Genomic DNA, 13,034 nt, shown 5'->3' on the forward strand with positions numbered 1-13,034 from the left:
TACCAGGGAGCCCACACTTGTGTGATTTCTGATCAGTGAGAAGTTGGAAATAAAGGGATGCACAGTGCAGGGAGCAGGCAGCTCTGCTGTGGCTCCGAGGTGACCTGGGCAGGGAGGTAAAAGATGAAAGCCCTTCGTGAGGCAAACACTTCCAGTAAGGGGGCCCCTGGCCACATGGGGCCATTTTAATTTACATTAAGTTAAAAATTGAGTTTCTTGTCTGGCCATTGTGGCTCAGTGATTGAGTGTTGACCTATGAACCAGGAGGTCATGGTTCGATTCCTGGTCAGGGCACATGCCCAGGGATCCTGGAGGATTGGCTGCTTAGCATGCATCTCATGTACAGAGTCCAAGGTGAGGAGGGACTGATCCAGAGGTCACAGTTAGTGAATTATGATGCTGAGATCGAATACTGCCCTTCTGACCTTACATCCAATACTTAGCATCGGTTCTTTCTTTTTGGAGCAACACTTGTGATCATTCCGTACTAACAGGCTCTTATACTAATGGAACTGAAGGTTTTGATTCTTCTTTCTTCCAGGATTCATACCTGTGTGCAGCCTTGGGGTGGCTCAGGTGGGAAGGATGAACTTTGGAAAGGACGTGAGCACCTTGAAGTATTTCACCATTTGTGGCTTACAGGAGGGCTATGAGCCATTCGCCGTTAATACAAACAGGGACATTACCATGTGGCTAAGCAAGCGACTTCCTCAGTTTCTCCAGGTTCCATCAAACCATGAACATATTGAGGTTTGCTTTTTCTTAAAATATCAGACAATTGCCAAAAAACAGGATTAGAGTATCTTTACACATGTGAGTTTTACTTGGACAATTACTGTCACTTACTTAAAATGGTGACCCCGATGTGTTACACAGAAATAGAATTAAGCTTAAGCTCAGCCTTGATTTTAAATACTTTATGAGTAGCTGACTAGACTGATGAGTAATAGTTAATTTTCTTTTTTAGAGGCAATCTCAGGCTCAGTCTGAAGAGATGCCGTTATAACATGGATTTCCCAAACCCTCGTCTGAGTTAGAAGCAGAACTATGGGTATATCTGCAACACAGTCTCGCTATACTCAATTGTCTAATTTACAAAATCTCACCACTTGTGGCTGCGTTTGGAGTTTTAAAGACAGGAAACGCATGGTCTTTAGAACCCCCAAATCCACAGTGATGGCTGGAATTGAGCTATTGCTTCTCTGTGTGCTAGGTGACCAGGTTAGATAGTACCCCCGAATCCACGGTGATGGCTGGAATTGAGCTATTGCTTCTCTGTGTGCTAGGTGACCAGGTTAGATAGAACCCCCAAATCCACAGTGATGGCTGGAACTGACCTATTGCTTCTCTGTGTGCTAGGTGACCAGGTTAGATAGAACCCCCAAATCCACAGTGATGGCTGGAACTGACCTATTGCTTCTCTGGGTGCTAGGTGACCAGGATAGATGGCACCGCGGACAGCTCTCCGTGTTTAAAGGTCACTCAGAAGTCCTTCAGTTCCCAGAACAGCAGCACGGACATCATGTTCTACCGGCTGAGCATGCCCATCGAGTGCGCAGAGGTCTTCTCCAGGACGGCGGCCGGGGGGCTCCCGGGTGCCGGCCTCTTCGGGCCCAAGAGTGATCTGGAGGATTACGACGTGGATTCTGATTTTGAGGTTCTGATGAAGACAGCTCATGGCCATCTGGTGCCCGATCGAGTGGACAAAGACAAAGAAGCTACAAAACCAGAGTTTAATAACCACAAAGATTACGCGCAGGAAAAGCCCTCTCGTCTGAAACAAAGGTTGCTGATCTCTGCAAAGTGATTCAGTGTGAGGTCGTTCTGTGGGGAGGGCTGCTGTGGAGGCCAGTTTTTTCTTTCTCTTCGCCCTTCTTCATGCACAAAGGATTCTATAGGGGCAGTTAAGCACCCTGTTTGTCATCTGATTTGTTACCACAGATGTACTCTATCCCGAGTTACTTTTTTATGCCTTTTCATTTTGGTAAAAAAAAAAAAACAAAAACAAGAAAATTTACCATCTTAACCACTTTTCAGTTCACTTACAAATTTTAAGCGTACAGTGCAGTTGAGTGAACAGTAGTGTTAGGTGTGATCACATTGTTGTGAAACATCTTCAGCACGTTTTCATTTTGCAAAACTGAAACCCTATAGCCATTAAACAAGTCTCCTTTCCACCTCCCCCCCAGGTGCTGGTAACTACCACTCTACCTTTGGTTTCTATGAATTTGACTAATTTGGTACCTCTTACAGGTGGAATCATACAGTATTTTTCTTTGTGTGACTGGTTTGTCTCCTTAAGCATAATGTCCTCAAGGTGCATCCATGTTGTAGCATGTCAGACCTTCTTCCCCTTTTTAAGGCTGAGTAATATTCCATTGTGTGTATAAACCACATTTTGTTTATCCGTTTGTCTCTCCATTCATTAATGGATGTTTGGCTTGATTCTACCTCTTGGCTATGGTAAATAGTGCTGCTGTCAAAATGGATATAAAAATGCCCTTTTAAGACCTAACTTTCATTTGTTTTGGATATATACCCAGAAATGGGATTACTGGTAGTTCTATTTTCAAGTTTTTAAGAAATCTTCATATTGCCTTCCAGAGCTGTTGCACCATTTTCTGATCTTACCACCACTATATAAGGGTTCAGATTTATTCACGTCCTTGTCAACCCTGTTATTTTCTGTTTTGTTTTTTTTTTGTTTGTTTGTTTTTGTTTTCCATAGTAGCTATCCTAATGGGGGTGAAGTGATAGCTCATATAGTTTTGATTTGCATTTCCCTGATAATTAGTGCATATCTTTTCATATTCTTATTGGTCATTTGTAGATCATCTTTGGAGAAATGCCTTTTCAAATTCTTTGTCCATTTTTGGATTGGCACGTTTGCTTTTCTGTTGTTGAGTTGTAGGAGCTCTTTATATAAACCGGATATTAATCTTTAGCAGATATATGGTTTGCAAGTATTTCCCCCCAAGAGTTAGTTTTCAAAATATCTGTATTTACTTTCTTGGTTGAAACTTAAAGAGTATTCTCTCTAAATAGTATTTTTATGGACAAGAAGGCAACCCATTTTAGCATTTTGCCTTGCACTAAATCTGAATTTCTGAGCCTCAGCGTGCTCTGGGTTAGATAACTGTTTGTTGTGGGAGTCTGCCTTGTTCATGAAACATGGTCTCCATCCACCAGATGCAGATGGCACACACCTGGCCCCGATCCCATGTTATGACAACCAAAAATATCTCCAGATGTTGCCAGACATCCTCGGGGGAGTGAAATCGCCCTGGTTGATAATCACTGAACTAAGCTGATTATTTGCTTATGTTTGAAGGAAGCAGAACTTTTACTGTTGCTTACTCCCAGGTCTGTCATATTTTCAGATTTTTGCTTAGAAAAACAAAGCCGGATTACAGCACGAGCCATTCCGCGAGGCTCACTGAGGACGTCCTTGCGGATGATCGGGACGACTACGACTACCTGATGCAGACGTCCACGGTACGAGGCTGCAGCTCTCGTCATTTACGTCAGGCTGTCACTCATCCCATTTTACATTTCAGTCCACTTGAGTCATCATACTCAGCAAGCTTATTTTTAAAATATTTTTTTCTTATTTGGGGAGGGGATTAAAAGTTGAAAAATATATGGATATGCAGTAAAAGAGCTATTTTAGGGAAAACAGCCTATTTTTTTTTCTTGGCAAAATTTGAATTTGTGACATAATTTCTCCAAGGACATATAATTTCTTTCATCTTTGTGATATGTCTAAAAGAAGATCATTTATATTTTGTTAGAGGTCAAGTTTTGCTCTGTGCCATTTAAAGTTTTCAAAACAACTAAATGCCAAATGGAAAAAATAGGTAGTAGTGTCCCTCAAGTACCCCCATGTTTGAGATTGATTTTCACATATTAGATTGGAGCTATTTTAAGGTGTGGAAATAAGACAGATTAGTGCTAGGAAAGACGGGCCTATTCACAGGTGTAGAACTCCAGCATCGATTAGCACACTGTAAGCCGGCAGAATTCGAAGCTTACCTGCCTGATGGGTGATGATTGTATTGCAGAAACACCGTCTATATGTACAATACATATGGTGTGCGTATTGTGTGTGTCCTTCCACAGTCATGCACACACACTCGGGAGTATAAGAGCCTTGCACCATTTAGCACGTCTGCTCAGAGAGAGACTTCTCTGTGCCCATTATTTCTAGTTGAACTCCAGACTCTGCTCTAAGGCTCTTCTTATTTTGCAGTGTTAGTCTTTGGTGTCAGTGACACTTTATTAGGCCCAGTGATTTTCCACAACTATATCCTTCAACAATTCAAGGGCGTTGCAGTTCAGATTGGTTCGTGTTACGTTGCCACTGCCTGCCTTGCTGTCTTCACAGTACTATTACTCGGTGAGGATCTTCCCTGGCCAGGAGCCGGCCAGCGTCTGGGTGGGCTGGGTCACGGCCGACTTCCACCAGTACGACACGTGCTTCGACTTGGACAGAGTTCGCACCGTCACCGTGACTCTGGGAGACGAGAAAGGGAAAGTGCACGAGAGGTTGGTTTTCCTCCCTTCCTTACAAGGGACAGCTGATGGAAATGTTGATAAACCTAGGAATTTTCTTGCTTGGATTTCATACTCAGGGTATTATTTCTACTTATAGGAACGATATAGTCAAAACCTTAATGTCAGTGCCCTTTCTGTTGCTCAAACAAGCCAGTGAGGAATCTGAGTATTTAAAAGTGAAAACCGTTATAAAGTGAGAGCAGCGCATCCCTTTTCGGGTAACAGTTGTGTTCCTTCAGCTGACATCGCACATGACTAACAACTGGGGCTGCGAGTCGCAGCCTTGGTGCCAGGGATTAGGATGGGGAAGGTGAGACAGGGAGCATGTGGTCTGACACGCATCCTGGGACCTGGTTTGTGGGGGGAGACGATTGAAGACTTGAGGGGCTAGTGGTGGAGACCAGGTGGGGCATGTTTCAACTCCGACTGAGGAGCAGTGGGTTCTTTCCTCAGCCTGGCCATTGACTCGCTGTGTGGCTTTGGGTAAGTCAGTTCCACTTTCTGTGCCATCCTTTTTCATTTGTAAAACAAACCAAACTCAAACCAAACCTTCAAAAAAGTGACGAAGGCCGTTTTCCTTGCGGAAGTAGACAAGAGAAGACCTGACATTTGCACCTACCTCTGTGCCCATGCGTCCCCTGGTCCTCCATGCGTTGCTTTTATTTTATGGCCGCACCTCATTTTTGGTGACTGGAAGTTCACTCTCTTGCCTTTAGGTTTTAACACCTGAAACATTAGAACGTAGACCTTGAGGCAGTGGGCTGGCAAAACTCTCCAAGGAGGAATGCTTCTTGTCAGTGTGGGCGCCCCAAACCACCTGTCTCCAGGAATATTCTTGGGGGACATATTTGATTTTCAGAGAAGGTGATAGTATAAGGGAAGCTGGGGTTGGGCCACCTAATAGATGACTCTGTTGTGGGAATAGTTGAGGGAAGGGTTGTTGAGTCTTACGTACGCAGTGCAAAGAAGCACAGCTGACCTGATTATCCAGAAACTGACCAGCTCACCTTTTTTAAAAAAAAATTTTATTTTTTAATATTCACCCGAGGATATTTTTCCATTGATTTTTGGAGACAGTGGAAGACAGAGAGAAACATCAATGTGAGAGAAACACATCGATTGGTTGCCTCCTGCACACGCCCTGACCAGGGCCAGTGGGGCTTGGTGGGGAGCTTGCAACCGAGGTACTTGTCCTTGACTGGAATTGAACCCAGGACCTGACATCCTGTCCACTATCCAGACTGGCTAGGGCCATCTCACCTTCTTGTTCTTTGCCTGCCTGTGGCCTGTTTTTCCCCTGGCCTCATTAATCTATCTGCTATCTGGTGGCAGACAAAGTGAAAATAACAGTTTTGTTGCCATCTCTGGTGAAGGTTTTGCTGAGAGTGAAACTCAGGTGGGTTGTTAACACTGATTTTGTGCATATTCCAGCTGAGTCTCTCTCATAGCAGATCACCGGGAAGTGTCCTTAAGGGGGCATGCTTTTAGCCAAATGGTAAATGTATTGAATGACTGGTGCTCAGGTGAATTTGCCTGAGGACTCTGATAGTGTTAAACAGGAATGCTTCTCATCTCAGAACAGTGGTTACACACACACACACACACACACACACACACACACAATACCTCTGAGAATGAAAATTATAAATTTGGATGATTATTAAATAAACTTCTTTGAACCTCAGAAAAAGACCCAGTTTGGTTTGAGTTTTTGGAGGGAAGGTGCAGGTCAGTTCTTATGTGGTTCCAGCTTGTTGACCCGTCTCCATCAGGTGTCAATCAGGGGCGTGTGTGACCTGATCGAGAGCGTCCACCGGTCAGCGAGGTTCGGGGTCAGACTCGGGCCCACGTGCACCTCCCTCACCACAGCATGAGCTTGTTGCTTGCGCAGCATAATTTAGGTTTAGTCTGCGAGATCTACATGCTTCTGTGACACCTGTGGTTGTACAAAGATAAAACTGTTTTTGAAATTCAGCATCAAACGCAGCAACTGCTACATGGTGTGTGCGGGCGAGAGCATGAGCCCCGGGCAGGTTCGCAACAACAACGGGCTGGAGATCGGCTGCGTGGTGGACGCCGCCAGCGGGCTGCTCACCTTCACGGCCAACGGCAAGGAGCTGAGCACTTACTACCAGGTACCGTCTGTGGGCGCTGCTTCTCCGCAGGGAAGTGTTGTTAACCATTAGAGGAAAGCACAGTCTGTAAGATGGAAAAGCAAATGAGAAAAAAATGAAAACAGGCCCTGGCCAGTGTTGGTCAGTGGTTACAGCATCTGCCCACCCACCTAACGGTCTTGTGTCTGATTCCCAGTCGAGCTCCAGGGTTGCAGGTTCTATTCCAGGTCCAGGCCAGGGCGCGTGCAGGAGGCAAATTACAGATGTGTCTCTCTCACATCGATGTTTCTCTCTCTCCCCACCTCCCTTCCACTCTCTGTAAAAATCAATGGGAAAAATATCCTTGGGTGAGGATTAACAACAACAAAAAAGAAAATGAAAACAGGACTCAATGAATTATGTATTTTTACTTCTGCTTGAATAATAGCTGTGCCTTATGCCTCTCAGAGCAAAGAGTACATTTCTCCTTAAATGTTCATGTAGCAAAGAAATGAAATGCTCCAAGTAATTGTTGAAAGACCATATCCATGTGGGAGAAAGGAAAGTCTCTGGTTCGCTTTTGTGAAGTGTTCCTTAGTTGTTGTGAAGAAAATACATGTTCTTTCTGTTTCTTCCTCTGCTAATATTATTAAATTCATTGGTTTTAAGGTGGAGCCAAGCACCAAATTATTTCCTGCAGTTTTTGCACAAGCTACAAGTCCCAATGTTTTCCAGTTTGAGTTGGGAAGAATAAAGGTAAGACAGACTCATTCTTGCGATTACATTTGGATTGTGTTCTATTAGGGAATAATATGCACTTCTTAAGTTAGTACTGCCATTAATCCTATAAATAATCTTTAAAATATATTTTTTATTGATTTCATAGAGGAAGGGAGAGGGAGAGAGAGAGAAACATCAGTGTGAGTGAGGGTGTGGGTTACGGACAAGGAGGGTTACGCACAGGGAGAGAGAGCCATGTGGATGTGACCTGTGTCAGGCCGTGTGGCACCGAGAGCAGCTTGGAGAGCAAACCTGGAGGATGTGGGGATGCTTCCGAGGCCAGCGAGGGTGTGGCAGAGCCACATGCCTGCCCTGAAGGGCCAGGCGTTTTTATTCACAACATTTTCTCCTTTCAGGAGCTTTTGCCCAATTTCTGCTATTTCTTGTATGGGCTTCGGTGGACACGCAGTGGGTCTTCCTTCTGTTGTCTGTTCTGCAGAATGCTAGTCATCGTTCCCCGGGAGTATCATAAAAGGTTCTTCTGCTTCGTCCCCTAGAACGTGATGCCTCTCTCGGCGGGACTCTTCAAGAGCGAGCACAGGAACCCCGTGCCTCAGTGTCCCCCGCGCCTCCACGTGCAGTTCCTGTCCCACGTCTTGTGGAGCAGAATGCCCAACCAGTTTCTGAAGGTGGACGTGTCACGGGTCAGCGAGCGCCAGGGCTGGCTGGTGCAGTGCGTGGACCCCCTGCAGTTCATGTCCCTGCATATCCCCGAGGAGAACAGGTCTGCGTGCCCGGCACCCTCCCACTGGGTCCCTCCAACTGACCACTGCCCGGGGCTCCAGGTGGCACTGGGGACACAAATTGAGTGGCTCGTCTGAAGGAAGTATGGACTTTTAAAACAGATTCTGTAGTCAAAGGAAAGACTTTGGGCATATTCTGGCCCGATTTTTGAGGTTTTGAAAGGTCATGACATGTGTCAGAAGCAGAATGGCCTGAATGAGGAGCCTGTGTAAACGCAGTTTCCCAGCAGGAACTCTCCTCGCTGAAAATGTCACTATCGTGTGTGTTTCCCGAGCGGCGCAGGCGTGGCGGCGTATGTGTGGGTCTGGGAGGGAGGTGGGTTAGAGGGAGGTTATGTCCCAGGAATCACCTGTTAGCGCCTCTCACTGGCAGGCGGCAGTGCTCACAGGTCAGAGACAAGGCGCAGCCTCCGCAATCGAAGGCACCATTTCCTGGGTTCCAGAAACCAGCCAGCCCAGTAGGGAAGGGGACTTGGGGTTTCTCAGGGAGTGCTCATGTTCTGAAAGGAGGGGTCCCCAGGTTCAGACTGAGACTAGTATCGAAGTGGTGCCCAGAACTTCGGGGGTATGGACGATGAAGGGGGTGCAAGCACAAGAGGGTGAACATTTTCAACATAAAATTCTTTATGGAAGAAATCTTGTAAACACCTAGAACGGACTCTTCCTGCATGTCGTGGAGGAAGAGTGTGGTTTGCATGAGCTCTTCTGTCCCTGTGACTGAGCATCCCCTGCCCCCGCAGGTCCGTGGACATCCTGGAGCTGACGGAGCAGGAGGAGCTGCTGCGCTTCCACTCGCACACCCTGCGGCTATACTCGGCCGTGTGTGCCCTGGGCAACCACCGCGTGGCACACGCGCTCTGCAGCCACGTGGACGAGGCACAGCTGCTGTACGCCATCGAGAGCAAGTACATGCCCGGCCTGCTGCGCACTGGCTACTACGACCTGCTCATCGACATCCACCTGAGCGCCTACGCCACCGCGCGGCTCATGATGAACAACGAGTTCATCGTGCCCATGACCGAGGAGACCAAGAGCATCACGCTCTTCCCAGACAAGCACAAGGAGCACGGGCTGCCGGGCATCGGCCTCAGCACCTCGCTGCGGCCACGCATGCGCTTCTCCTCGCCTAGCTTTGTGTGCCTCAATCACGACTGCTACCAGTACAGCCCCGAGTTCCCACTGGACACGCTCAAGGCCAAGACCATGCAGATGCTGACTGAGGTGGTGCAGGAGGGCGGACTGCGTGCGAGGGACCCCGTAGGGGGCACCACTGAGTTCCTCTTCGTGCCGCTTATCAAGCTCTTCTACACGCTGCTCACAATGGGTGTCTTCCAAGGGGAGGACCTGAAGCACATCCTGCAACTGATTGAGCCCCGGGTGTTCAAGGAGGCCTCCCTGGAGGAGGAGCACCAGGCACCACTCAAGGAGCCCCACACTGAAGATGCCAAGCCCGAGGGCATACGAGGGGATGCGGCAGAGGGGTTGCTGCAGATGAAACTGCCTGAGCCTGTGAAGCTCCAGGTGAGGGGGTGAGTGGGGGGCTGCAGGGGAGCAGGGGGTGAGTGGGGGGCTGCAGGTGAGCAGGGGGTGAGTGGGGGGCTGCAGGTGAGCGGGGGAGAAGGGGTGGGGAGCTCAGGATTGCACATGACTAAGGCACTGAAACTGGCCTGTGGGGGTTCCTGCATAGCATAGTTGTCTAGAAAATTAATGTCCAGTTGTGTTTGGGACCTATCAATCTAACTTTCTTACATTTGGATTGAATTTAATGAATTTTCTAATTGAGTTGAGAATAGTTGATAAAAGATACATTTAGTATATTTGTCAAGGTGGTTTCCTTGGCTGAGTATACATCTGTCTACCATGTGTGTCTGCAAGTCCGGCCTGTTTGTGTGTGTATGTATGTGTGTATACATGTACTTGTGTGTATATGTAGATTTGTATGTATAGATGTGTGTCTATATGTGTATTTGTGTGTACAGTTGTGTATGTGTATATTGGTATGTATTCGTATAGTTGTGTACGTGTATATATGTATATTTATGTGTGTACATTTTTATGTACATATGTATATTTGTGTGTATATGTACATTTGTCTGTGTGTAGGTGTGTATACATATATTTGTGTGTCTATAGTTGTGTGTGTATATTTGTGTGTGTGTCTGTGTGTATACATATCTATTTCTGTGTGTGCAGTTGTGCGTGTGTGTGTGTATTATATGTGTGGAAACGTGGGAGATGGCCTTCTGTCTGCCAGCCTTCTCCCTTGAGCTCCTTCGCGGTTCCCTGTGTCTTGTTTCTGCATCTCACCATGTTTCGTTGGAATGCCCGAACTCCAGGCATTTTGTAGCCCTCCCTATCTGCCTGCATTCCTACCAGCCTCAGGGCACTTGTCCCACAGCGGATGTCACTTCCTGCATGTGTTGCTAAGGAGCCGGAGGCATGGCCTGTCTTTGTGCGCACGTGTCTGAGGCCCTTTCTTCAGCCTCTGGTCTGTAAGGTCCCGTGGGTGTGGGCCCTGATGGTGCACTGTCTCCCTCTCCATCTGCAGAGCCAGGCACAGTGCTGGGTGAAGGAACAGGGGGCCCACCCTCCAGAAGCGCCTCTCTTTATGTGTCTGATTGCTAACTCCATTGACAGTCTGGAAGAATAGAATGGATTAGTAGAATACAGAAACTTCAACGGGATCGCCGTGAGAAAGGCGCGGGGAGGCCTCTGTAAGCTGAGGTCGGACACGAGTGTGTGTAGACAGAAGCGGGAGAGGGTCCTGGGAGCTTTGCACAGGACATGTGGCCCCGCAGCCTCTGAAGCAGGGAGAGGCGGTGCGGCTGCTGCCGAAAGAGCTGAGGAGAGAGGGTGAGACAGGCAGATGGCAGCTCTCACAGAATGGGGCCGATGGCTAAAACCAGCCACACGATGGAGTTTGAATTTTATTCTAAGTTCCATTAAAACCGTGAAGAATTTTAGCAGGAAACTTTTATTCTAAAAGCACAGTGTAGCTGTTGTGAGTAAAACAGATGAGAGGGGAAGACAGGGTGGTCCAGGGCAGACTGAGTCAGGAGGCTGTCACGTGGACCCAGACCCCAGGGGATGGTGCTTACATGAAGGTGGGCGAAGGAGGCGGAGGGAGGGGGGTGGACAGTATGGCCGCTTCAGAGCAGCGTCAACAGACAGACTCCTGTGGGTAGTGACACACAGTGCCTCATATTGAATCACAGTTGGTGTTGGTGTATTTAAGTGTTTCCGAAGCTTGGGCAGAACATTCCCTGGTAGGCATATTTTGAAAGGCTCACTGTGCACTTAGAAATCCTTTTGGATTCCTGTGGGAGAATACCCAGTTAGTGAATATGCTGTAAAACCACCTAAGTTACATGCAGGGTCTGGAGGTAGACAGTCTAGGATTGGCGGAACTCAGTGATGTCATTTGAAACCCAGATCTTAGTATCCTGCTGCGACCCTCAGTCGTGGTTTCCAGCCTAAGGTGTGTTGCCTCATCTTCCTCCAGTGATCATGTCGTGACCCAGGAACTCTCTCCTTGAGAAGAGGGTGTTCTAGTCTGTTGTCAATGATGGAAAATCTTTCCCAGGAGACCCCTGGCAAGCTTCTCATATATCCCATTGGCCACAGCACCTACAGCCGCAGGAGACCAGGACAGAGTGTCCACCAGAGGGACATGCATTTGCCAGGATTCTGTGCGTAAAGGAGGAGAGTGGACAGCTGGGCATCTCGGCCACTGACTTTTATTTGATGTCCCAGAACTCTAAAGATTCATGACTTACACTTGGTGTCTTTGTCATTGTCTTCTTAGATGTGCCTGCTCCTGCAGTACCTCTGCGACTGCCAGGTCCGACACCGCATAGAAGCCATTGTGGCCTTTTCAGACGACTTTGTCGCTAGGCTCCAGGACAACCAGCGCTTCCGCTATAACGAAGTCATGCAAGCCCTGAACATGTCGGCCGCACTCACAGCCCGGAAGACTAAGGAGTTCAGGTCGCCCCCACAAGAACAGGTACAAGAGGGAGCTGGAAACCCTCCCTGTTTACTGTTTAGCTCACTCAGGACCCAGGCCCTGCAGAGGGACAGGTGCATTTCCCTGTTCTCCTTACACTACCCAAGTGGCGGCAGTCAGCAGTCTACTGTTTAGTTTAAGCAATAAGAGGCTTATTAAAAGGGTGTGTCATGGCCTCTTTGAGGAGGCCAGTCTGCCAGATCCCGACGTTCTACGAATGGGAACAATATGCACCCCAGGGGGTCCTCACGGCCGACGCGGTTCCGTCCCAGCTGCAGGAGCCCTCCACTCCTGGGACACAATGCCAGACATTTTAAAATTTATTTGCTTACTTACTTTTCATTTACTGTTAATATTATTATTTTTAAATTGGGGGGGGGAAGCATTGATTTGTTCTACTTATTGATACATTCATCTGTTGGGCAACATTTTACGAATACTCCAAAACCGGTTTTGAGCAGCTTTGGTTTTATGATCTTTGCTGTCTTGTTCCCGAATCCACTTTTCTCTCATTCTCGTTCTTCCTCTTCCTTGTTTCAAACTTTCAGATCAATATGCTTCTCAATTTTAAGGATGACAAAAACGAGTGTCCATGTCCAGAGGAAATTCGAGACCAACTCTTAGATTTTCATGAAGATCTGATGGCACATTGTGGTAAGGTCTTCGTGACCTACAGCTCTTGTTAAATGCACATTCACTGCTTCAAAAGTAGCTCTTATGTAAGAAGTTCACTGCTACAAAAGCAGCTCTGTATGTAACAGGTTCACAAATACGCATGATGCTGGTTAGGGTTTATCTAAGAATACTTATTATGATAAAATGGTTAACGGGCCCTATGTGGGAAGTCAGGCTGTCAGA

At 47.3% G+C, this 13,034-nt stretch overlaps 2 protein-coding genes across 2 annotated transcripts in view; both read left to right on the forward strand.

Moving 5' to 3' along the window:
• The window catches only part of GPR137B (G protein-coupled receptor 137B), a 499,787-nt gene that overhangs the window by 310,970 nt on the left and 175,783 nt on the right, over window positions 1-13,034 (forward strand). The window lies entirely within an intron of this gene.
• Window positions 1-13,034, forward strand: part of RYR2 (ryanodine receptor 2) — a gene marked incomplete at its 5' end in the record, with an annotated part of 202,230 nt that overhangs the window by 79,685 nt on the left and 109,511 nt on the right. Inside the window, 10 exon segments of the mRNA XM_081114327.1 lie at window positions 542-750; window positions 1,433-1,785; window positions 3,381-3,495; window positions 4,385-4,545; window positions 6,530-6,689; window positions 7,317-7,403; window positions 7,925-8,151; window positions 8,911-9,691; window positions 11,976-12,176; window positions 12,725-12,830. Of these exon segments, the coding sequence (XP_080970453.1) occupies window positions 542-750; window positions 1,433-1,785; window positions 3,381-3,495; window positions 4,385-4,545; window positions 6,530-6,689; window positions 7,317-7,403; window positions 7,925-8,151; window positions 8,911-9,691; window positions 11,976-12,176; window positions 12,725-12,830 (2,400 nt within the window).

The sequence above is a fragment of the Myotis nattereri genome, assembly GCF_964212035.1.
Source record: "Myotis nattereri genome assembly, chromosome: 20".
Lineage (NCBI taxonomy): Eukaryota > Metazoa > Chordata > Mammalia > Chiroptera > Vespertilionidae > Myotis > Myotis nattereri.